This window comes from Hippoglossus stenolepis, chromosome 12, assembly GCF_022539355.2.
Source record: "Hippoglossus stenolepis isolate QCI-W04-F060 chromosome 12, HSTE1.2, whole genome shotgun sequence".
In the NCBI taxonomy this organism is placed as follows: Eukaryota; Metazoa; Chordata; class Actinopteri; order Pleuronectiformes; family Pleuronectidae; genus Hippoglossus; species Hippoglossus stenolepis.
Window position 1 is genome coordinate 3,645,102 of NC_061494.1, and position 25,141 is coordinate 3,670,242.

A 25,141-nucleotide genomic window follows, 5' to 3' on the forward strand; every position below is an offset into this window, starting at 1 on the left:
GGTGTAACTGGAATATTTGAAGACAGTAGCGTCCAAGAGAATAGAACAAAATTCCTGAGTCAGGACCAGATAGAATGTCCTCCTTCACAGGGGAAAACACACTCGTTTGAACTAAGAATTATACTGGATTAAAATGAATGAATATGAAATGAAATATGATTCAGAAATTATGAAAATATAATAATATTCAGTTTACCACCATGTCTTGCCAATGCACTGAGAGATTTTTTTCATTTTAGCATTTGTATTGGCACATTTGGTCCCAGCAGCTTCTACATTTCAGTCCGTCAGGAAAATTCTCTCACTTCGACAGCTGCCTTTAAACACGTTGTCGTCTCCTGTCCTCCCCTGTCCTCCTCTGTTGCTTCTGACAGTGTAACCTACTGTAGCCTGTAATATTCTCTAATGAAGTCTAATACCTCATCGATTGCCATACATACTGTATTACTGATTGCCTGCTTTGCTATAGAATAACAGTTTTTAGAATATAACTTCACGTAACCATTGGCTCTTTATTTCTGTCACTATGTGGCAAAATTCTTCTTTCTGCTTTTGTATTTACATTTTTGTTAATGAACATTAAATGAAGCACAACAGTATTATGTGGCAAATTTGCAATCAAAAATTATGTTTTTAATCTCTACATGAGGTACCATGTAAAGAAAAGACACCGTTACCCCGACTTAGAATGAGACTAGAAGCATCTATGCTTTCACTCTTTATGCTGAGCTGCGTTATTACAGTTCTAATCTTGATGTAAAGACAAGAGAGTGACGTCATGCTCCTTCAGAATGGAAGCTATGAGAAATTTACCCAGAAAGTTCAAATTAAAGTACATATCAAGCCTCTTCCATTGTGTACGTTCTGTACGTATTTTTATATATCAAATGTGCGAATTATACTTGTGAGATTTTAGCTGCTTTTTTTTATTGGGGACACTGAATGTGAAGAACACACACAGAGGTGAGTTAATTAAAGGTCCATATATAAAGTTAACTGTATACAGTATGTAAATCAGATATATAGCTAAAGTAATATAGGCAGACGTACAAACACAGGTTTGTTCCAACACCCAATAGGAGATACCTACTAGATTCTAACGGAGGGTGGGACGTGTCGGGGATTCTTGGGATATCACTGAAAAAGAAGCAGCAAAGGCACGTGTCAGTCATTTTCATACTGAAATCCAACTGGATTAAATCAACATGGAAGTGTTCTTGATGCACAGGCTCACATGCATATTAATGTAGTAGCAGTTTACTGGAAGAAAGTAGCACTGGAATTAAAAGTTATTTGAGACTAAAATGTTATGTGGAACCGAAGGGAAGACGTGAGTAGAGGAAAGCTCTTCTCCTGACTGCAGTGTTTCCCAAACTCATTCAGGCCAATCATCATCTGAAGTAATACTGGACGAGCAGTATTGCTCGGACTGAAGCTCAGGTCTGTCCACACCACGATTAAAGATCCCATGGGAAACACAGGAATTCACCGTACCAGCTTTGTGTAAAACACAGAAAGCATGGTCATGATGATGCATACTATGTCGCTTTCTTTCTGAGCTTAAGATGCATAAAGTACAGAGCTGGAGTCGGGACCTGGTTAGCCTAGCTTAGCATCAATACTGAAAGCAGCTAGGCTAATTGCCTCACAGCTCCACCTCTGCACTCTTTCAAATCTCTGTGGTTCAACTTCCAAGCATTAAACTGATAAGTGTTTCATGGAACTTATAGGCAGCCTCGGAGCCCATTCCAAAATAAAGAAAATTGAAAGCACGTAAATGAAATAAAATAAATATTGCTTGCTTTAGGAATCCACGTTTCCCAACTTTCAAACCAAGGGATTAAGGATAGAGCAGAAAAGAGCATTTGTATTTAACACTACTACATTTTACTTTGGGATCCTCAGACTTTACCAGGAGTAAAAAAGAGGAATCCCAGGCACTAAGAAGCTTGCAAAAGCAAAGCTATACATAGATGGACATTTCCCATTGGCCATTTTGCATCGGTTCAAGTAAACTTTCAGGTTAATTTGAGATGAGATTTTAGCGCTTTTCACAAAGCCAATGTTTGCATCAATTGGCATCCTAACTGAATATAATTCAGCTCAGTTTACTAAGAGATGCAAAAGGGCACCAGAAAAAACAAAACTGTTTTCAAATGTGTGAGAGGAATAAAGGGTCTTAATAAAATTGGCAAATTACTTACTGATATTTTCTACACACCCTTCGCGAGTGTTTGGAGAGAAATTAATACATTCAACTTTTTTTCATCAACAAGCACATGAGCTTAAATCTTAAGAGAAGGTGCAATACCTTAAACTATGAAGAGTACTTTACTGTGAAATACAGAATATCTAATATTAACCCATGACAATGAGCTCATCTTAATAATGTAAAATGTGTAACATAAGATTGAATTGTAATGCATTAATCCAGTCTGTGTTACCTAATCATCTAATAACATTCTTTGATTCATTTTTTTCTGGACAGAGTTATGTAATTTATTACTAATTATGGGGGGATAGTGAAAATAAATAGCACAGTTTTTACAAAATGTTGTTATTAATTTCTATAAATACCTCAGTCAGTGCAGCTGGTAAACTGAACATGTGAAAATGTGAAATGTGTGTGTGCAGGAAACAATTGAAAAGACCTGTGATCTCCCAGACTACTGGTCGCTACATCAACAGCCCTGCAGGATTAAACAATTATTTTCGGTGCCAGGAAGGACGGATTACATTGTTATGGAAGCCCCCCCACCCCTCAAAACTTGGGCCCAACCTAACAAGTCAAACTTATTAAAGTTGACCAAGCATTTAATCTGAGATGCCTCAAAAGTAAATAAAATGTGTAATGAATTGTCAGTGGGGCTGCACTTTGTTAAAGCAGTTTCCACATCACAGCTCAGCAACCAACATGTCACTTCACCTAAAATGAGTAAGCGACTTGTCTGCATTAAGGTGCACCATCAACTTTGTGTTTAACACTTAAGGCTTAGAGAGTGAACGAGTCAGTAATGACATATTCAATCAGTTTGGTGTAATAATTACATTCAAATTATTCAATATGCTGGAAATACTAGCTTTGTGTGTTTTTTTTATTTCATATGGAAATAAGGCATTCTGGTAGAGACTGTGGCCACTTCACCCCCCGACAAACTACTCTATCACTTACTTCAAATGAATACATCTACTCAAATCAATAAACCTTAACAAACTAGTAAAGGCCACATCCATGAGACATTCAATCAAAAAATTGTGAAAGTGAATTTTCCCTGATAGACTAGAATAACTGTTGAGAACAAGTTACTCAGCCTCAGATGGAGAAACATGTTTTTGATTTAAGAGTAATTATCATAATGTAAAATTATATGTTGATCTATACTGCACTCACAGATGTGATCAGGGCCATCTCGACATCCTCCAAATATCTGATACAGCCACTTCTTGCCTTTCATGTTTTACAGATGGTTTTATTTGGTCGATAATAATTCACCTCATAACATCGTACAAATAAACGCAAGTGCTTTTTTAAAGGGGACGTATGAGACTAAATGGAAAAAGCCTGGCAGCTCCGGGCAGCAGGTAATGGTTGAGTGTTTTTAATATTTTGAATGCAGTCACAAAGTCGCAGTCAGAATACAAATAAATGTCCCTGTCTTCCATCTTATCTGATGTCGGCCATTCTGAGTCAGAGCTACAGTCAGCACTGCTGCTTTAAGTAAGAGTTAAATTCAATGCAACACACAGACTGGAGACTGACTCATAAAAATAATGGGTTTCATTCTTGATAAATATTAGAATATGGCACTGCTACTGCATTTGGTGTGTTTTATTCCTGACTTACCCAATAGGCCTGGATACCACCAGCTCCACTTGAGGCTCAGCTTGAGACTCGAGGATGATGTTGTAAACTTCCTTCATAGTCGCTCCTGGTAACAGTTTCCCGTTCCACTGCAAAACCTCATCCCCTGAAATCAGGCACACATGTTCAGGGGCAATTGTTATGCTTTTAAACGCACAGCATGTCTGGCATGAGGGTTCAAAATGTGTCAGGTTATTTAATAATCTTTATTTATTTATATTCTTTAGGTGATCAATAACAAATATAAAGTTTTGTTTAAAAAAAAGGGCTTTGTATTTTCCAAAGAAATTCTGACCATTGATTTCAGCAAATGTTATTCAGACAGGACTACATAGAACATTGGTGGGGGACTATTTACAAACTTTGTCCTCTCAGATTGGGTGAGTATGACAGTATATGTTGGACTGACTCAGAAAAAGACAGTGTGGCTTTGATAGTTTTAAAAAGTTATTAGTTTGAATTAAAACACTAATAACCCTTTAATGACTTTTAAGTCTTCATGTTTAAATCCTTGTTGCTTTTCCTGTTTTTACGAGGACATGCAAACAGTGTGACTGGTGTGATGGTGTAGGCTACCTGCTCTGAGATGTCCCACCACATCAGCCAGACTGCCCTTCTTGACTTTAGTGATGAAAGCACCTAATCTTCCTGACTCTGTTATTCGGCCTCCCACCACCTACAGAGAGGGAGAGACAGAGGGTGCAAAAGAAAAAAAAAGACAGTGAAACTTAGTGTGATATCCTTCATATTATTGGTAGACAACAGTGATTGACTACTGATACTACAACAACACGTGTGTGTGCCGGTTTTTCAGCCCCACTCTGACCTTTAACCCCAGCAGAGCTCCAGCTTCTTTTGGCATTGCAGCGCTCCTCTTGCTGAGGGTGATCCGTCCAATCAGATGGTCTCCCTCCTTAGATGGCTGCCAGGTTACAGGATGCTGCAACACAAGACAACAATAGGTGTGTCTATTCACTCTGACAATGTTAATACCATGTCTGAACAGAGCCTCAGAAGACAAACACAAAAGCACATGTTTGCCAAAGAAAATAATACAAAAATCAGCTACTACTGTAGAAATAGTAACAGTTGAGTATTCTATATTATTCTTTTATTGTGATAAGGTTTGGCTGTAGTAAATTGTATTAGGTCTGGAGGGTTTCTGACTGAATACTGACTTGGACAAGTTGATCTCTGTCTTCTTGTTAGATCAGAATGTAAACGTTTCCCTTCAACATAGTTGTTGAATATGGATTAATGAAGCACAGCATTGGCTAATAATGTGGCAATATGTGAATTTATCATCTGAATTTGATCTCACTAAATGACCCGATCAAACAATTTGCGTAACTTGAAATACACAAGCTATAGTTTTAATGCATTTCCCCTTCATCTGATTACAGATCTATCACACAGTAAGTTTGCGTAACTTCCATCAATGATGGATTTAACAGGAGAGTAACAGTTAACATTCACTTTGTAAAAGCACTGACTCTTGCTTTGTGCTAATAGTACTATGGAAGGCATTTCCTGTGAAGTTCATTTGGTCATTGATTCTGTTTATTTTGGTGGACATATTTAATTTCCACAAGAAATTTGGTACAAAACAATCAAGTAATAGATACAAAAAATAAATAGAGCAAAACAAACATATATAGCTAATTATGCCGTCCCTTTATACAGAGGATAAATCTAATTGTGTACCCTGTAAGGTCTGGAGCATAGGTTAGTCAGTAAAGATGGAAACAAACACAAACCATAAAAAAGAAAAAGTTGCTGGATAGATAGATTATTTGGAGTAAAGACAAAAAGAGCAGGTAAGAAAAGTACAGGTAGATCTGAGTAAACAGTGATCACAGCAAAAAGCACCTGACAGAACAATATGCAGTCATGCATATCATTTACTTTACATGCACATAAATGGGCTTTAATTCACTTTCATACAGAGTTGAAAAATGAACAATAGAAACATTAAATAGTGACTTACATGCCACACAGTGGGGTCATGTGGGTAGCACTCCCAGTCACCTGCGAGAGAAAAGAGAACAGCTGAGACACTGTGGACTTCCTTCACATCCTCTTCCTCTAAAGACACACACACACACGCGCACACACACACACACTCACACATACACCCACGCATAGAGCAGAAACTGTTTACACAACACATACCAGCATGAGGCCTCTTATATACAGCTCGGACAAATTTGGGGGCTCTTTAGGAGGTATTTATTTACAGTAGAGAGGGTTAAGTTTATTGAATAATCAGACCTGGGCTAGAATTAGAAATGTATCACCAGTGACAGGACTCGGGCGCTAAGTAGTCCACGGAGGCAGCGATGACACCAAAGGACAGCTAAGCTTTTTAAAACGCTGTAAATCCCTCCAAGATAGTTTACAGATTAGATGTTGTGGATTTACTCTGGGGTAATGCAGTGATGTATGGGTAAAAAAAAATAAAAACAATGGTAAATGATGACCTCATGTTGATGATCATTATGAAGAATAACCAGATAACCAAAAATCTATTAGTGATGCAGAAAAGCAACAGAATAGTGTTTTTTCTTTCATTCCTTATTTTGTTAATAATTCAGAATTATATCATGTTTAAGTGACAAAAACAAACAGAAGAACAAGTAATGCAATTAGTTTTTAAATTATACTTTATTACACTTTATATAAAAAAGTCTATTAAACTATAAAAATGAATAATTAAATGTGTCATTAAATTAATTAATTAATACTATTAACTTATTTTGTCTACAAATATTATTATTATTTTTTTTAATCAATAGTCAATATTCATCTTAAGATTTTGTTCATTTTAAATATTAGAATAATTTTTAAAAACTTTTGATGGAAAAGCTTTCAAATGTTATGTAAGCATGAAAGTTGGAAATAGAATGACTGAAACAATCCAAACTCAAAGTCCTCTTACGGACATTTTCTAAGGCTTTCAAGCATCCCATACAGTCCTCCTCCAGCCAAAGGCATTGGAAAAGGGTGTGTGGACTTTGAGTTCCCATGATTTGTTACAGGGCGCAGTTTCACACCAAATCAATAGGTGCTTTTAGTACTGATGAAGCTATTGAAGTGCATGTATGCACCCACAGTCTTAATATAATTCAATTTCAATTTCTTTCATTATTGAATGTCTTTAGCTCTCAATACTTGTGAATTTTCCTCCATCCAGCAGTATATTTTAGGCGATTAGACAAATGGTTCAGCCTCAGCTTCTGCTTCAGTCCCAAAACACAGCCTCATCTGCACACATGGGCCGGGGGGCGGTGATGAAATGTGTGCGGGACTTCAACGACACTGTTATGACACAGGGTAAAACAGAGCCAAGCGTTCCTAGGAGCCAGGAGGCAATGAGGTTAATGAGTTGTGACAACTTATAGTGACATTATGTAATCTTAAAGCAAACGCTCTGATGATAGACAACGGAATTCTTGGTTTCATAACTCATGCGTGAACATAATTTTGTGTAGTGGGTGGGCCACATGGGTGAGTGTGTGTTACCATGTTTCTACGCTTGCAAGGTCCTGAAAGAAATCTCAATAAACAATCTACAAAAGAGGGCCAGGACACCATTTGGGGTCACTTGTGATGTGGATTGGGTTGCATGATATTCCAAAAATGTACTATATATATATATACAGTATATATACAATATATAAAGAGAGTTTGGAGGTTGACAACCTTTTTTAATATGCCCAAACACAATAAAAAAGCATTATACAAAAACACAAGTAGCATCACTGTAACATGTACAGCTAACTAGCTTACTTCCTACAATAGGAACAGGGTTATGAGTTACCATGTTAGTTTATTGGTTTATATGTTACGTCCACTGTGTAGATGCCATTCACGAAGCTTCCTTTGTGTTGCCATGAGCACACACAATGGCCTCTCACAGACTTGTTCAAAACGACTCCTTCAGCTACAGTTGCAAAGATCTTCTGGAGATTTGTAGAATGAGTACAAACTACCAACTGATCTGGTCGTCAACTAAAGAGAATTCTCTTTAGTTGACTACCAGTTCAACTAAAGGCAATTGTCCTTATACAAGCTGCAAAGTCTAGGAAACTCCGGACGTGTTGTGAGAGAACCTTGTGAAGGTCTAGTCCAGGCTTAAGGCTAAACCCACTAGATTTGCTCTCTCGTCTACTGTTATATACACTCATTGAACGATAAGATGGACAACTCTAAGCACTCTACCCAACAGTCACTAAAGCCATCACCTCAAGGCCAAACCAGAAGCCATGGCTAAGATTTGGTTTGGACGATGCATACGATCCCAGACTCCCAGATTCGGGGAGAGAGCAGCTCTGAAGCAGCAAGAAATAATCTGTCATGCGGCATCAGAGAAGCAAATCAGAATGAGATTCAGCAGCCTGTTTGAAGGGCATCCAGGCCGACACAGACCACAGAGTTAAGTGATGAGGACCCTTTCTTTCCAAAGGTGCTGAATAACTTGTGCAATATAAGAGGTTATTTAATATGCAGATGAAGACCAGCCCTCCCCAGATGAACAGGATCTGAGTGTTACTGCAGACCCTGTTCTGGGATAACCATCCCAAAGCAGCAGCACCTGACAGTTTCCCAGTTTGTGCCATCAAAGCCTGTGTTTTGACAGCTGCGGGAAATGAAGGAACTAATTCATCACTGTAACAGCATCTTCTCTTGCACTTTTAAGTCTATTCTTACATTCTTCCTTATCGAACTCAATGTAAAAGCAATGCTGATCCCATATTTTCATATCTTCTAATCATCAACTGGTTAAGATGCAGTTTAATTTATCCGTCTATTAGCACTCTATAATGTATGTCGCCATTATGTTCACATTTCAGACCATTTTGTGAAATTCTGGTTTTAAAACAAGCTTGCTGGGAATATTAAAAAGTGAGCAGAGTTAATGTATATGTTTGGCCACCTTCTAAAAGCTGTAAAAATCTTATTTAAAATTATTTTTTACACCCACAGGTGGATTTCTAAACACAAAATCAGAAAATCTATGGTGAAAAACAATGTTGATGTATTTTGCCAATGCTGGAGAATGTGGTGCAACAATACAATGTTCAGGGGCCAGAAAAAAACCTGTGAGATAAGGAGGTAAAAAGTGAATTTAAGTGCACATGAGTGTATTATGTTGTGTTCCTCCTTCGTATCAGAGGATGAGTTTGTAGTGTGTCTGTGTGTGGGAGGATACTTGCAAAGATTATAATGGGATCTACTGTACTGTGACTGCATATTTGTATGTCGGTGTGTGCGCACGTGTGTGTGCACTGTGCATATTTTCCTGCACTGATCTTACGATGATTTACATGCCTGGATGCTTCTCGGCTGCCAGCAACCACATCTTGGAGCTGACCCGTTCTCTGTCTCGAGCTAAAAAAGGAAGCAGCATCTCGCTGCCACAACGGTGTGTTTAAAACCTGGGCTGACAGGACACTCTCATACTAAACCTCTACTTGATCGATGTCATAGCGTCTGGTGCTGCATGCACCCTCTCTTCCATCGGAACCACCACACTTTATTGATGCTAGCTTCCAGTGACAGTGAAGCCATAATGTAGCATGAGCATGGCTACAGTCATTGTGCTTATTAAACACTGTCAACGTTATTAGGTACTCACTGTCAAATGACATGTGCTGTCATGCAGTGGTAAATAAAAAGAAGAGAGACAGCAGCGAGAACAATGAACGTGAGTTAGTGTATTCAGAAGGAGTTTAGGAAGTTTTGCTGTGCACATTGTAAAACACATCATATTGACAACCATTACAAAACAATTTAAAAACCAATAGTTAGTTATTATAATTCATAATATTACAGCCTGGATCAAAGTGGTGGATCAACCATTTTGCTGACAATCCCAAACCCCTTAAGCCAGGCCATTAGTGTGGCTAGTAATAGGGAACATTAACTATTCTTACTGTACCCAGAGGGGCTTTTCAAAAGGTTCTCAAGATTTCAATTTATGTGTGAACTGAGCCCATTTGAAAGAACCCTTTAACAGATCAATTTCTGAAAACATGAAATCAAATCATTTTAAACCTGTCGAACTCAAATCTTAGACTACAGTGCCTATTCCAGTGAACCCATTTGGAAAGAAACAACTTCTGGTTCTGCTTGTGACAGTAAAATAATTTCTTTGAAAATGATTTGACTTTTAGACAACAGGACTTTCTAAGGTTTTAAGCTATAAATTTAAGCTCCATCACAATATTACAATAAACAAATCTGCAGATGACAGCTCTAATATTCCCATGCCACAAAGCATTTTTTGTGTAATTTCAAAATTTCTCAATTTCATCAAACTTACAACGGGAACATTGGATATAAGCTGCTACGAAGACTTGAATTAAAGTCTAGTCATTGACTGCACAGCAGTGAGTTTGAGTGCCTTGAATTATTAGTATTAAAGTGACTTAACCCAGCTGGGACATGACAGGCTTAGAGTGTAAACGGTGGTGTGTCCTTGGGGACATAGTCGGCTATGTGAGGCCACACAAGGTCAACACAGAGATCAGCTGAGGTCAAACTGCCCCATCACAGACACACCAACATACATGTACGCACACAGTGTGGGACTGTGCCCCCTCTGGGCCAAGATGAAAACAATACAATATGACACAAAGGCAAACATTGAGATACACACACATAGGCTCACACACACGTTAACATGCACACTGGATGTACTGCATAGCTGCTCACTTTGACATTCAGTGGTATGTTGTGTAAACCTACACTACAATATAGATTTTAAACACAGCAGGATAAAAAGTTATAAGCAGACCTCTTCTAGAGTCAGTATAAGAGCAGCCTTACCTGTTGTGATCAATCTACCCACAGAGTTCAAGCAGGGAGGTGTCTCCACATTCACAGTCTGAATGAAGGCGGCCGACTGAGACTGAAAAGCTCTCTGCACGTCTTACATTCACATCCACTAATACAGTGTGTTCAAGTGTGGGAGTGTTCAAACACACACACACACACACACACACACACACTCACGCACACACACACTCACTCACACTCACAAATTGCAATGCCCCACACACAGCAATATAAATTGTATTATATCATTATTTCCTTAAATGAATACTGTTACTGTAAATAGTGCTGGTTGAAGAGGTTTGTAAATTGCTTGAGAACTGTAAATCCTATGTTGCTTTTATTATCCTTCATCCTAATGACCTAATCAGGGTGATTTACAACAGTACACTGTAGTTGAAGGAGACCTTGTGCGTCTAGGTGCCGTGAGGATTATCATAAAATAAAAAGAATTATATCAAGGCAACAGCTAAGATGATGTCCCCCAGGGGTTGCTCTTTGAGCCATGCATTAACCTCAAGCAATTTCAGTAAAAGCTATTGCACATTACTCTTTCTTGATTCTCTGCTATAGTTCCTTCATTTCTGTTCTTTTCATACATGTCAGTTTGTAGAATTATCACAGATAGAAAAATGTATTCACATAACTGGCAAACTACCTGCATGCTAATGGATGATTTGCAGTGTTATAAGCACAGAATCTTCTGCCACAACTATTCAAGTAACCTTAGGTGAGTGCAGATGAGTGAAGGGATCAGCAGCAGCTTCAAACAGAATGCTTCCACATGAAGCAAGCATCTCACTATACGTCATTTGCTAGCTGCTGTGTGTCTGATGTGAAAGAACAGTGCCGCTATGAATGCTAATGTCCATTCTATAAATGTATGTTTGTCCCAGTTCCATACTAAATTATATTTCAGGGTTTGTGTCTCTCGTATATTCACACTTAAAAGCCTCTATGCAGACTGAAAGCCGCCTGATTTTTGAGCGACTGCAAACACTGTGTTATGTATATAACTGGCTGTTCACAATGATTCAGACTGAAGACGCCTTCACCACAAAGAAGGAAACTAAAAACATTTTACAGATGCTTTAAAAGATACATTTAGAGTGAGATACAATGGTCCAATACCAAGTTTTTAGAGCATTGATAGAACATGTGCATCATGTGTAATGTCATTTGAACATGTTATATGAGAAATACCCTACAGTAAGTTGTTGAGCATCTTCTTGGTTTAAGCAGTATGAAGAGCTGTCATAATACTGTGCCGAGACAGATCACTTCCTCAGATCTCCAAATTAATGGACAGACGTCAATACTGTCCATACTTTTTTTAAATTAAATTAAACCCTCGCTGAAACAGAAAGTGACGATGGATACTGTCACTAACCTCTTTCGCTAACACTTTCAATCTCAGCATCCTCACAGCTGCTGTACTCTGGCGTGGTCCCTCCTTCCTCTTCCGAACTGCTGACGCTGGTTTGTCTCTTCCCTCCAGCCCCCAGCCCTCGTTTCGACTTGTAGGGCCTTGGTGGTGGTGGGCGCAGAGATTCTGATTGGTCAGAGCTTAGTGAGTCGTTGCGCAGCATACTCTCAGCCTTCTCCCGTTTGGTCCGCCTCATCCCAGGTCCCTGGTCGGGGGCTGAGCCAGGTCCCGAGCCAAGTGGCTCTCTAAGTTCAGGGGGAGGGGCTTGCTGAGCCAGGGTGTGTTCATGCGGCCCAACAACCCCACCCACCGTCCTCTGACCAGGCCGAACACCCTCCCCAAGCTCCCCTACCATGCCCACGCCATGACCCTGCATGGGCACAGGGTGTCCCCGGCCTCCAGGAGGGACCAGCCCTGCTTGGCAAGGGGTGGCACCATTGTGGTCCACATGGCGGGAGCCCCCCTCTTCTGTCCGCCTTACTCCGCCACCTCCTCCCACAGGATCATGCTCCAGAGAGCGTCCCTTAGTCAGTCGCCGGCTTTCTCTGCGCTCCCTGGATTCCCCACGGAGGTCCCGGTCCATGGAGACCTGGGTCTGCAGCCTGGGCTGTCCTGGCCTCCGCTCTCCCCGACCAGCTCCTCCACCTCCCCGTCCATTTCTCCTGGGGGATAATCAATATGGGGACAGAGAGGGAAAGAATAGAATAGACAAGCATTGTTAAAAAACAAGATATGGTATTTCAGGCACATAAATCACTGGATGCTACTGGCATTTACATGTTTGAAGAGTTGTTGTGTAAGATGAAGCTCACAAGCTCCCAAAGCCAGGCTAGAGACGTTTTTAATATGTCTACCTTACTAACATGTTACAGGTGTTATAGTAGCATGTATCAGCTTTCACTGGCCATGAAAACATTTCAAAGAAGCTAATGCTAAGTAAAAGTTGAACATAGAATTTTTGGTTCAGTTCTAATGTTAGCTCTTCTACACTAAAATGAAGCCGGAATGCTATTATTTGATTATAGAATGAAGCCGGAAAGATTACTTCTAGTATAAAGGGCAGAAAGTTGGGAAATGCTACCGTTAGCATGTCTGTTAAATGACAAAATGTTAACGGCAGCATGCTTGAACAGGAAAAAGTTACAATTCTGATATAAGGCAGGTCAAGTTAACCATGGAAACTGTTGGGTTTCTCTATAAAGGTCTTGACCTTCTATGTAAAGTGCCTTGAGATAATGTATATTATGATTTGGCGCGAAACAAATAAAATGTAATTGAATTGAATCAGCCTCACCAGTTTACTGTGTCGGCATGCTATTATTTGATTATAGATTTGCAGGTATCATGAAAAAAACTAAGAAATGAACAACTGAGATAGATCGATTTTAGTCTGGTGCTCAAGCGAAAGTCAGTGGATCACCACGGGGAGCAGGATTGAACCACCGGGAACCATAAATGTCATTTCAGGGCAAACAATACAATTTAGTTTATAATGATCTAATGAGTGCATTCAGTGAATAATCAATTTTGCATCAGTTGACTAACTGAAAAAACAAAAACAAACAAAATGAACATCCAAACAAATATTTCAACTGCATTTTTTTATTGCCGCTGACTTTTATAACACAACTTGATGTAAGTGAGAGACCCTTCTGTGTTAGACAGTTTCCTTTAGCTAATGACACTGGTATGATTTTGTATCTGTCACCACTTGATGGTTACCATTAGTATCCACTAATAGAAAGTCGTGAGTGACAACGCTTCCTACTACCCTGTGTTTTGGAAGCGACTACATTCTTCCATTACACTTAGAGCAGCATAGGAAACAACAACGCAGACGGCTTTCTTAAGAGCTGCAATCCACCAGTGTATAAAAGAGGCAACTGATGAATGCAGGAGTTAATGCTCAGTAGAACAAATATTAACATATTTCATGAGAGTGGCCTTCTGTCTGGTGGCTGAGAGAGCATACGTTAAAGGTACACTCCGCCAATCTTACACATCAAAACCACTTTACTAATTATGGTTAGTTCTACTGTACTTGTGAGAGCAGTTACATAGTCACACCTTCTGTGGCTCAGGGGAGATTTTCCAAAGGCTCATAACTCTGATGATGTCACAGTCATGTAGCTAGGGTCATCTCATTTTTGACGAATACTACAGTATTCGTCAAAAACATCTGTGTTGCAGCCTGAATGTATAGAGGTATGAGAGATATGAGCATTTACCTGTCAGGGTAGAGACTATTGGGTTGCATTATGGGATTTGTAGGACCCAGAGGTTTTGTAGCTTGACCCATACTATGGACTAAAACCCAATAGCTGTTTTCAGACATGCACTGAACCCTGGATAACCTCTGAACATCTCTCGAGGGGCGTGAGAACGCAAATGTACGAGTGAGAAACTCCGGACTTTCTCCTGCCAGCCCCCAAGTAAAAACTCTGGAGAGTGTCCAAATGAGCCCATGTGAGAATACAGCAGGAGATCCTCCAGAGGATTCACAGAGAGCAAAAAGGCGTGTTGATGATGTTTCTAACACGTCACTGAAATTGTTCCAACACAAAACTGAAAAAACAAAATGATTACAAATATCTCAGAATTAAAAAGAGGTGCCAAACACGTAGAAGACACCGACGAAGATTGTCAAGTTGACACTCGTGTTGTTGTGCTGTTAACAAAAACACGTGATCTCTGCAGCAGAATTTATATGTAGTATGCTGCCTCTGCCTGTTGTGCCACCCCTCATTTGTGTTGTTGTGAACGTGTCTCCCGCTGTGTTGTTCAGGTGTGAAAGGCAAACTCTGGAGAAAGTCCTGACACAGTTGTAATGGACATTCTCCACAGTTCATTTCTTCAAATGCCTAATGTTTTGGCCTCTGCTGCTTTAATTCTGACCACCTTTTATTCAGCCCCCATGTTTAATGGAGATAGAATGCTCAATTGCTGGGGTATCCCAATACACCATTAATGTTGACTAAAATAATGTCTCTCTTCTCTTCTCCTAGCGTTTCTGGATGCTAGGGCTCTCAAACTGATACACAGAGAAGTCAGTGGTCGGGACGTCTTCAGTTTTAAAGGATTTAGCGACAACTGTGAAACTGAGGTGCTCTGACAGCCCTGTGTGGAGTCTTTTTACATTTTTTTTGGAAACTTTCAGCTGAAGGTGTCCCCAGGTTTTTCTATAGGTCTACAGAATGTGACAATATAAAGATGAATCAGCTGCTTTTTTCTCTACACCATTGCTTCATCTTACGTGTCTCGCGGTGGTTCGCTACGTGACCTTGCATCGGTGCCAAGTGTGGTCCCGGGTGCGTTGGGTCGGTTGGGGTCTTGGTTTGCTGTGGTGGAGTCTGGGGGGGCTTGGGAGCGCGATCGGAGCTTCTTATCCCCAGACGTTTGGCACACGGACGGCTCGCTGACAGCTGATCCAAGGCCAGCGGGATTTCCAGGCGAACTGGTGAACCAGTCGCCCGGCTTGGTGAGGATCTCCTGCTGCTTCCGGCAGTTATTACACACCCAGATCACCTAGGAAACAAGGAGTATAGGTAGGGATTACAACCACATCCATTGAACACTTTCAATAGTACTTAGCTTCATCTGCTCGTTTGCCAACAGGCTGTCCTCACTAAGTTTCATCGGATAATTTACGACATACATTAACATAACTCTGCTGAGGAGTTTAATGCAGCCAACATACACATTATCACTCTCATATGTCTCACAACTGCAGTCGGTGAAAGCTATCTTGGCCATCTACTTTTCCAACCACTAATCCGAGGCCCGGCTTCAGTCGTAGTGACTGTCAATCAGGAAATGGAACAATGCTTCCTAAAGAGCTGCACTGCTGCCAACGAGTCGTCCAGGAAGAGGCTTTAACGGAAGCTTTTTAAGATCAGCATCATGGCTGTTATACCAGGGAGAAGCTTGACTTCCACTGTGGGCTGCTTCTGGCCTCCAAACGGAGAACACAAAGCCAACTGTGTAATGAAAGGACACTCACTGCGCTCACTGCCAAAATTATATCCCATGTCTTCTTTCTCTCTGTTCGTCCCATCACACATATGCAAACTGGCCATACATTGGCTGTGTTCACATACTACACCTGAGCGTCCACATGAGGCACACGCACACAAGCTTTTGTTCTGTCATCAGTGAGTATACAAAACACAAAAATACACAACCAGTTTTGGGTGTAACATGTACAGTAGAATGTGATGTCAATACATTTTGATAGTGACATAATTTAATTAAATTTCAAGCATCCAACAGATTTTACAGTCTACAGTATTTTTGTGTCTCCTTGAAAGTCACACACACGGTTTTCTGTCCTTCCTCACAGATCCTGGATTCACAGTCACTAGTTGTTTTTGACCGGGGGTTCTGACAGTTTTGGTGCAAGAACTGTTATTATTTAAGTGGCACAGGAATGTGAACTTTTGTAAAACTTTTTTTTTATTAAATAAAGCCAACTTCTCGCACAGTAGTATCTCTTATTGTATGAAAATGCAGCGTAAATCAGCCTTTACTGAGGCACAAGAACTTTAATAAAACATTAACGCAATTTTCAAAACTAAAACTTAATGAAAAAAACTGTATATGATCAAGAAATATCTACAAAATGGACAAAGCATTATGTGCCAATTGAGTAGCGAACTCTACAGCTGTAGGGGTGATGATGCTATGAACACCACTATTATTATTGCAACCTGGAATATACACCATCAACTGTAAATGACGATAGATAGACGAAATTCAATCTATCTTGCTGACAGAAAAAAATAACTTTAAGTTCCATCTAATAGATTTTTTTCTAGAGCTGTAAAAACACTTCTCACAATCTTGTTCACCAGATGGAGTTGGCTCATTTGTTGTATGTATTCCATAGACACAAAGTACAGAAGAATCTATTAACAGGACCCTAAGTTAAGATTTTCCTCTGTACATGGCGGTGAGACAGCTTGTCACTAGTTTTTTTTTTCATTTGGTCTTTTTCAGTTTTTTGGGTCATTTGTTCATGTTGTCAGTGACACAGTCACAAGCCACACTTCCCATGATCATGTAATTGTTTTTTTAGAGAATACCTAAAACTATAGAGGTTATTATGACTGAAAGTGATTGCATATACATTTTTCTGTTATATCATGTGTATTACGATATTTATATTAAAATTTATAAAACATTAAAAAAAATTAAAAAAAAGTGATACTACAGGGGACTGGTTAACCTTGTATTATCATATAATACCATAAAATGTGACATTGGAAAAAAGGCCAGCTCCAATAGAATAATAATTGTTAAGTTCTATGAGTCCAATTCTAACAGCTTCAGTCATACAGAATCTGAAACACAATCTTAAAAAAAGCATGTCACATGTTTTTGTGCGTTACTCATCAACATCACTGTCAGCTAATATCAATAAGGGATGCCGGTTACATCCTAGAATAGATGTGAGGATTCATCCAGAACATGAATGGCCACAGTGTGAACACAGCCACCGTCACGGCCGTGTGTTGTGTTCCGAGTCAGAATTAGGAAGAGGGGATGACGGCAGGAAACAGAGACTGAGAGGATGGAAGAGGAGACTGAGGGGAGGTTAGAGTCAGTCCCTCTCCTCCAGCCACCAGGGTTCTCATTACTCCTGAACACTCCCCAATGACTCTTTAAAGAGAGCTAAAATAAAACACTCTGGCATCGGCCATCTCTCTCTCTCTCCCCCTCTCTTCCTCCTCCTTCTCTCCCTCTCTCTCCCACCCCTCCTTTCCCTTCCATTTATCCCTCCTCCAGATTGCTTTTGATTAAAGCTACAAAAGACGAAGAGAAAACAGCTTTACACCAACGCAGCTATATTTATCCTGCCAAACACCCCAGCACCACCAGGGAGAGAGTGGAAATGTGTGCTCACACACACACGCACACGCACACGCACACACACACAGCAAAGAAAGCAAAACACTGCCTCATGTGGGACATAATAGCTTTGGTGAGAACATCCACCAATCTGTGATTTTCTGCAGCCAGACCAGCGAGGTGGACGACTGCCAGGTCGACACTGCAGTGCTCGTCTACTTGTACACACGTGTACAGACAGGCACTGGTGACTAGATGCCGTGTTCAGTGGTCACATATCAATTTCGATGCATCCTTAAGGAATACTGCTGGAATCACTAGTAGTAAAAAGCTGGTCTCACTGGAAAGTTGTGTCTGCTCCCAATTGAACCAAATATCTTCAGAAATAAAAATACATGTTGGAACATTTTAAGACATTTTTTTTATCTTTACTGTCAATACATTTGAGTTGTACTCCAAAAGAAATAACTAATAACTGCTGCAGTAGAACTACTGATGGAACTATCGTTGTTGATTACTTTGTCATTCAAGGAGTTGATTCATTGTTCAGTTCATAGAATGTGTCAAACAACCACACATACATTACCAAGTTTGTCAGATGACCACTACTTTTTTCAACCTAAAGTGAGAAACCCCAAAAGGTCACTATATAAAACAGACAGATGCAACAAATGTTCATAGACGCTGGAACTGTTTTAAAAACTCAGTAGAGTACATACCTCCGCAACAGTGCCCTTGTGAAACCACATTTTAATTCACTAGATCCAGATTTTTATTTGGATCTGCACCAAATTGCACACTCATAAATATCAGTCCCCTGACAATTCCGGATTTCCATCAAGATCCATGAATTATTCTCTGAACAATCGAAAAAAATGTGCCACTATGTTAAAGACAGTGAAATAACAATTCCTGGATGTGGCCCCTGATCCAGATCTGCACCAAATTTTCATGGCTTCTTCCGTCATGCCACATCCCTCCCCAAAAATGCATGGAAATCAGTTGAGTCGTTTTTCCGTAATCCTGCTAACTAACAAACGCAGAAAAATAAACATAACCTCCTTGGCGGAGGTTAATATTTTTTGTGTTATGAGTTGATGTTTTCTCATACAGTGATAGGTATACTTTGTTAGAACCGAGCAGCACAACAAATACCTTTGTTTAGGTTAAGCAGCACAAATCACTGCAGAACACACAGGAGCATTAGATTTGAAGCAAAATCATTTGTTTATGAAATGAGTTGATAGTTTTGTGTCTGACCCCAAACCTTTAATGCTTATTTAATCTTTTAACCTAAATTAAATTGTGTTGTTAGGTTTATGTTCTGTACCACCCACAGGGAGTTTCAGTAAACAGCCGTCTTGAAGCTGCTAAACAAGGTGTGTGTGCAGTATCTTACTGACCCGTGACATTGCCCCACTTGTAAATCTTAATATTCACTTACCATCGAGTAAAGTGCAAAGTGGTCCAGAAAAAAAACAAAAAACAACCACATACAACTTCTCTGTAATTTAATCTGAAACAAGGAATTACAGAAAAAGCTAAACTTGGAACAACAAACAAAATAACAAACAATATGGGGATCAAACCAGTTCACCTCCCCAAACCCAAAACTGTGAAATGTTTAAGGAACAACTGGTAGTTCTAACACTAAATTAACAATCAGCATTGCAGCATTAAGTATTGTGCATGTTAACTACAGGTCCGATAGTGAAAGATTAACTCGAAAAGCCTCAAGGCTGATTAAAGTTGCACTTCGTAAAAACTCAATCCCATCGTGGGAGAACTAACTTCCTGTCTTTCCTGCTAGAAAGCTCAACATCTCTGCCTGTGCCATATACCATAGCAGTTTCTGAATGGCATCAGACACAGGGGCACCTTGCAGCTCTGGCACATCCAAGATGTCATCTGGTGCCTCCCCTGGTATCTGCAGTTGCTGCACTGCCTTCTCCCGACAACCTGGTACCACCTGGTAGGCTGGATAGTCACAGGAATGTGCTCCAGTGACGGTCTTGACCTGTATCTCCCTGACATCCCTGACGTGTACCTTCGTCTGTAACTTCTTTGATTATAGTTGAAGCAGCAGTCGTCGCCACACGTGCGTCTTGATTCATGATAGCTTTGTGCTCTGTAGGGGTGTGATGCAGCAGAGCTCCTCCTCTGGGTTGGGTTGTAAGACCTTGACCTCGGAGCTCTGTGGAGTGATGCGCCAGATGTTGTTGCACGGGCTGGGAGTGAGGCATTGGAAGGTGGATGCTGATCCACTGGGTAGGGAGTAGATGACCCCTGTTCTTCATCATATGGATCCACAGGATCCTTCTCCTCTTCCACTGGACTAAAACTACGCACACACAAACATGCAGGGATTTAATCACTATTGCTAAAATCAAACTGTAACTGATGGGGGAAGTGCAGCATGGAGTTGTCTAATGCACTAGTTCAAAAAGAGAGCCATGTCCCAGACCTCTCCACATCTGTAACTCTTTTAGCAATTTAAAAGAAAACTATTGAAGTAACTAAAGTCCCAACTCTGACAGATCATCAGGTGACCGAGACATACTGGAGCTGGTCAAGATAAAAAATATTTGTGTATATGCAATATCTACACACTATGTGTTTTATATATTGTTATACGATATGACTTGCGATAAATATACAAATGCTTAAGAATACGGTGTTAAGTCTTTCTGCTGCGCACTGTCCTCCAAAAGTGTGCCACGCCATCTCCTCCGACTCTCCATGCATTGTATGCATCTCCAGTGTGTCTGTGTGTGTCTGCGCGTCAACAAGAGGAAAAGAGTGAGCGGGACAGGTGATGAATGTGCATGCTGCTCTGAGGAAAGCTTTAACTCATTCAAGGAAAGTATCGATAATTATGTGATGATCTGTGTTGAGATCGTTGCGTCTTTTCAAACAAATCAGCGTTTAAACTGTAGCGAGTCAGAGACTTCAGCTTAGCCTGTGAGAGAGAGAGAGAGAGAGAAGTGAGCAGAGGAGTCTGTGTGTGTGTGCGCCTTTACCTTTCCCTCATGTGCTGGGACTATCATAAAGAAGTAACACAACTCTTTTGTAGTAATCAACAGCTTATAGACATCAATTTGGCCAGGGATAAACATGATCAGTAGCAGTTTCCACTGTACTGGAATTTTGACGGGAGGTGTCACGAAATTTGACAGGGGCAGCTCGAAATTCTCCAGTCAGGAAAAAAAACCTGGACAGGCCTGTCAATGATATGAAAATCTTTAATTCATAATCTAGGGCAGCAGGGCTCCATCTGATTGGCCAAATATATTGACATGCAGGGCGTGAATGCACGGCACATGAAACACCATTTATCGCAGTTCAAGCAGTCTTTTGCGATACACACATTGCGCATGTTGCTATCGCAATGATGGTAAATTTGAGATGCATCACGCAGCCCCAGTCAACATGGTTCTCTTTCTGACAAAGCTGTAAGAACCTGTTCCCCTTTCAATCCTTTCACACCTAGTCAGAAAAACCCAACTGGATTCATGTACACAAAGCACTCACTGGATGTACAGTGAAAAAAAACATTGTGTCTTTTAATTACCAGCAAACAGGACCTGTGAGCTGCCAGCAGGTAATGTTGTTTAAGCTGTTTCAAAACTGAAGTGTAAATATGGAGAGTGCAAAAAAATCCCACAGTGATGTTGGCTAGCACGTTAATTACAGCAGCGGGGTCATGTTCTCACATGTTTTGACTATTGGGACAGGTTGCATTTAGCTAACAAGCTAATAGTCCTTTTTCACATTTGAATAGCAGGTACTGAAGTCCCAAAAGATAATGTTTTTTTTATCTTGTGCGCACAAGTTATTATCTTGTAGGAACACTCTTGTACACTAGCATCAGAGTAGTAAAGACATGCCTCGAAAAACAACACTAAGTGGCATGTGTAGCTTTTGAGAGTTTGTTAATTTCTCAAGTTGTGTGATTGAAACATAGTCCTTCCTCCGGAGGATTCCTGACAAGCATGTGTCTCTGTGCAAGAGCAATACAGGGTTTCATTGTGTGACATTCCCAGGTGAGAACAACACTCTTCTCCAGGCTATGGTACACGTCTGGTGGATGTGTGCATCTTCAAATAAATATCTTGTGCACACAATATAAATATCCTACATCTTTTATAAAGATAAACAACTATCTTTTGGGACTTCAGGGACAGGTGGAACTAACACATTACTTCATTCGTGTGATAATTAAACCTGCGTTTTACCTGCCGTTTCATGTCAAAATGGCTGCCGTGAATAAGGTGTATTTCTTCTACACATAGGATGAATGTATAGGCTGGAACATCAGACTCAGTCAGTGCGACGGACACGTGACCGAGCTGCTCCTCAACGCTCGGTGGGTTTTCAACATCGCAGCCGCGGTTCGCTCCACGTGTGGCGGTGAGAAGTGCCGGTGACATGCGGGTAACGGGGTGTGAAACGCGGCCGCACTCACTGCTCCTCCTCGGTCTCCGTCGCTGCAGACGCGGTCGCGTCGCGGGCTCGGACCGCGTAGTACTCGTCCCACGTGGGGCTGGTTCTGGACACGACGGCCCACGACTCCCTGACGCGTCTTCTCGACATGTTGTGTGTCAACAGCACCTGCAGCCTGTTCATGCTATAACCTGAACTACTGACCTGTCCGCTGCTGCTCATACTACTGACCTGTCCGCTGCTGCCCTGACTACTGACTGACTGCTGCAGAACTGACGCTCCTCTCCAGACAGCTCACAACAGGAAATCACATGACCTCTGAGTGTTTTACTTCAGGTGGCCCAGGGATTTCCAAAATATTTTATATAATATAATATTAAGTTTATTCAGTAGAAATATCGTTTTAAATATCTCTTAAAAGGCTTTGTAGAATATTTTAAAGCAAGTTTTAAATTACCGCAAACTATAAAACGGGATAATATAGAGATAACTCAATAAGTCTTTAAAAAGTGGACAGTTATTTTAAATGTCTTGTGTTGTTACTTAACAGACAATTCAGTTTACACAATGTCAGTGTGCCTGACCCTTAGCATCTTTATTGCCTCATGTGATGTCCCTATTAAAATTAATCCTGTTGATGAAATAAAAACACACTCTATGTTTGGAGTCATATTGACCTCAGAAATGTGTAATATAATAACATATAACAGCAAGTAAAACACATATTGGAATCAGAATACCTTTATTGGCCAAGTGATGTATATCTGCACACAATATAAGTTAGCTTGGTGGTTGAATGTGTACATATACAGAAATATAAAACACAGTGTAAAACAATACAATCTTATAGAAAAACCTAATCGAATGGTTACGTCGCCTTCTGGGATCAGTGGGTTTCTTTTTGGGCCTCTTTGACTAATTTATCTGTTTGAATCTCAACTCAAGATTGAGAGAGTATGAGTTTTACAAATATTGAAATTCATCATCGTTTGGTTCATCAGCACCACCTTATCTTAAGTATCAGGACTTTGAAGAGATTGTGCTAGAAACTGTGTCTATTCTGAAGAAAGAAACACACAGATGGCGTCTTTTGTGGAGGAAAAAGTGTTTGGGAGTGGTCGACTGAAAGGTCACATCTGCGTGCTATTTAAAGTGGGTCCACAGTTTCCCAAAAAACAGTGAGATTAGAAAATAAGGTATTACAACTTTTTTTCTCATCGATTACAGCTTTATTCCTGTCATATTATGACATTATTTTCAAAATCTCAAGAATTTTTACTTTCTTCAATATGGCCTTATTACTCTATCCTAGTATCCCGTTTATGACCATAGAAAAAATTATATTCTTAGCAGGATTATGGTGGTCAGTAATGGCTTAATGGTTATTTATAATGTTTTGTCCCCACACAAATAGAAAAAGTAGCCATATTGGCAATAGGGTTTAACATTATAAACCAAATACTATTCCTAAAATAAAGGATGGAGAAAATAAGGCTTAGATCATTAAAATACAGTAAACCTTAGAAATAACAAACTCAACATTGGCTGGGTACATATGTATGTATTGATACAGTAACTGTTGATGGGTAATGGGTGAGGGGGGAGGGGGAAAATAGAATATTGTATTCATCATCCAGTGCAACATGATGCATTGTTTGTCTTGTATGCTCTAACAAAGGTTGCCTGATTTCTAACCTGCTCTAAATTATATATTGTTTCACTTGGGGGCAGCAGAAACAATCTGTCAAGGCAACACTGACACGTTATCAACGTGTAAAGTTAAATGTTATATGTAAGGGAACGTGATAGCAAACGATCCAGCAGTTATGTGTCCTTTTAGCTCCGGTTTGGTCTCGACACATTTCCTGAGAGGAAAAAAAATCAGGCTCTTCAGCTGCTAAATGCCCCACTATGCTCACCAGCTGGTCTCCTGCTTTGTCAAGCCATTTGGTGCTGAGCGGGTTGTAGTGTACACTGGGTTTATCAGAGCTTTTAGCTGAGAACATCTGCCTCCTGAGCCAGAGACAAGGCTGTTGATAGCACTGAGAAGCATTAAAAACATTAAAGATGCAGGCTATAAAAAGAAAACAAAGAGCTTATGTGAACGTCATCATAATGTTATCTCCTTTGTGTTTTGTTCGTTTTGTATTCATGCTCGGATCAAAAAGATTGCATCAAAAAATGTGCTGCTTTATTGCATCACTTTATCATTTGGCCTTTTTTTGGCTGGGTTGACAGGTCCCTGCATCTCTTCAGCTGTATATCTACTGCATGTCTGTTGTGTAAGAGCACATACCAAGATTATAACCAATACTTAAATCAATAAGACAAGCCCTTTCATAACTGTCACCTCTGAAGTCTGCCGTGCTATTGCGTGGAATAAAGTCGTTATTTATCAGTTATTTCTTGTTACTCAAATAGACCTGCAAGTCTCTACAACACAAATAGGGTAAATAACCACATTTGCTGCAATAAAAGGAAATAAAGCCTAAATAGCATAGTGAGTTCTTATCGAACTATTCTACAGTATTCTGTCACTTTTTTATTGCTTGTGGGCCGGACGTTGTGTGTGTCTTCAACTCACACCAAATTCAGCACAGCACTGACCTGCGCAATTAATAACACACGTGACAAGCGTGAAGTTGATTCAATGAACGCTTCACAAAATATGCATTCTACTTACAGACAGACAGACAGACGTTTGTGGAATTAGTAGGTAGATTGCT

General features: G+C 40.1%; 2 protein-coding genes across 22 annotated transcripts in view; both read right to left on the bottom strand.

Annotated features, from left to right (window-relative positions):
• LOC118119319 (regulating synaptic membrane exocytosis protein 1) overlaps window positions 1–25,141 on the bottom strand; it is an 89,628-nt gene that overhangs the window by 30,321 nt on the left and 34,166 nt on the right. For 17 of the 21 annotated variants that reach the window (XM_035173160.2, XM_035173159.2, XM_035173165.2 and 14 more), the window contains 8 exons: window positions 15,379–15,650; window positions 12,090–12,787; window positions 5,850–5,890; window positions 4,689–4,802; window positions 4,439–4,538; window positions 3,845–3,968; window positions 2,205–2,222; window positions 1,091–1,137 (listed from right to left, as the gene is read on the bottom strand). In XM_035173160.2, the coding sequence (XP_035029051.2) occupies window positions 1,091–1,137; window positions 2,205–2,222; window positions 3,845–3,968; window positions 4,439–4,538; window positions 4,689–4,802; window positions 5,850–5,890; window positions 12,090–12,787; window positions 15,379–15,650 (1,414 nt within the window). The remainder of the gene's footprint in view (window positions 1–1,090; window positions 1,138–2,204; window positions 2,223–3,844; window positions 3,969–4,438; window positions 4,539–4,688; window positions 4,803–5,849; window positions 5,891–12,089; window positions 12,788–15,378; window positions 15,651–25,141) is intronic. The other 4 variants (XM_035173185.2, XM_035173162.2, XM_047342412.1 and 1 more) reach the window with 1 other exon arrangement.
• Window positions 19,467–22,716, bottom strand: LOC118119321. The gene is made up of 2 exons (XM_035173186.1): window positions 22,438–22,716; window positions 19,467–20,313 (listed from the first exon to the last, which is right to left on the bottom strand). Exons 1-2 carry the CDS (start codon window positions 22,635–22,637, stop codon window positions 19,788–19,790), a joined length of 726 nt encoding a protein of 241 aa, XP_035029077.1. The 5' UTR covers window positions 22,638–22,716; the 3' UTR covers window positions 19,467–19,787.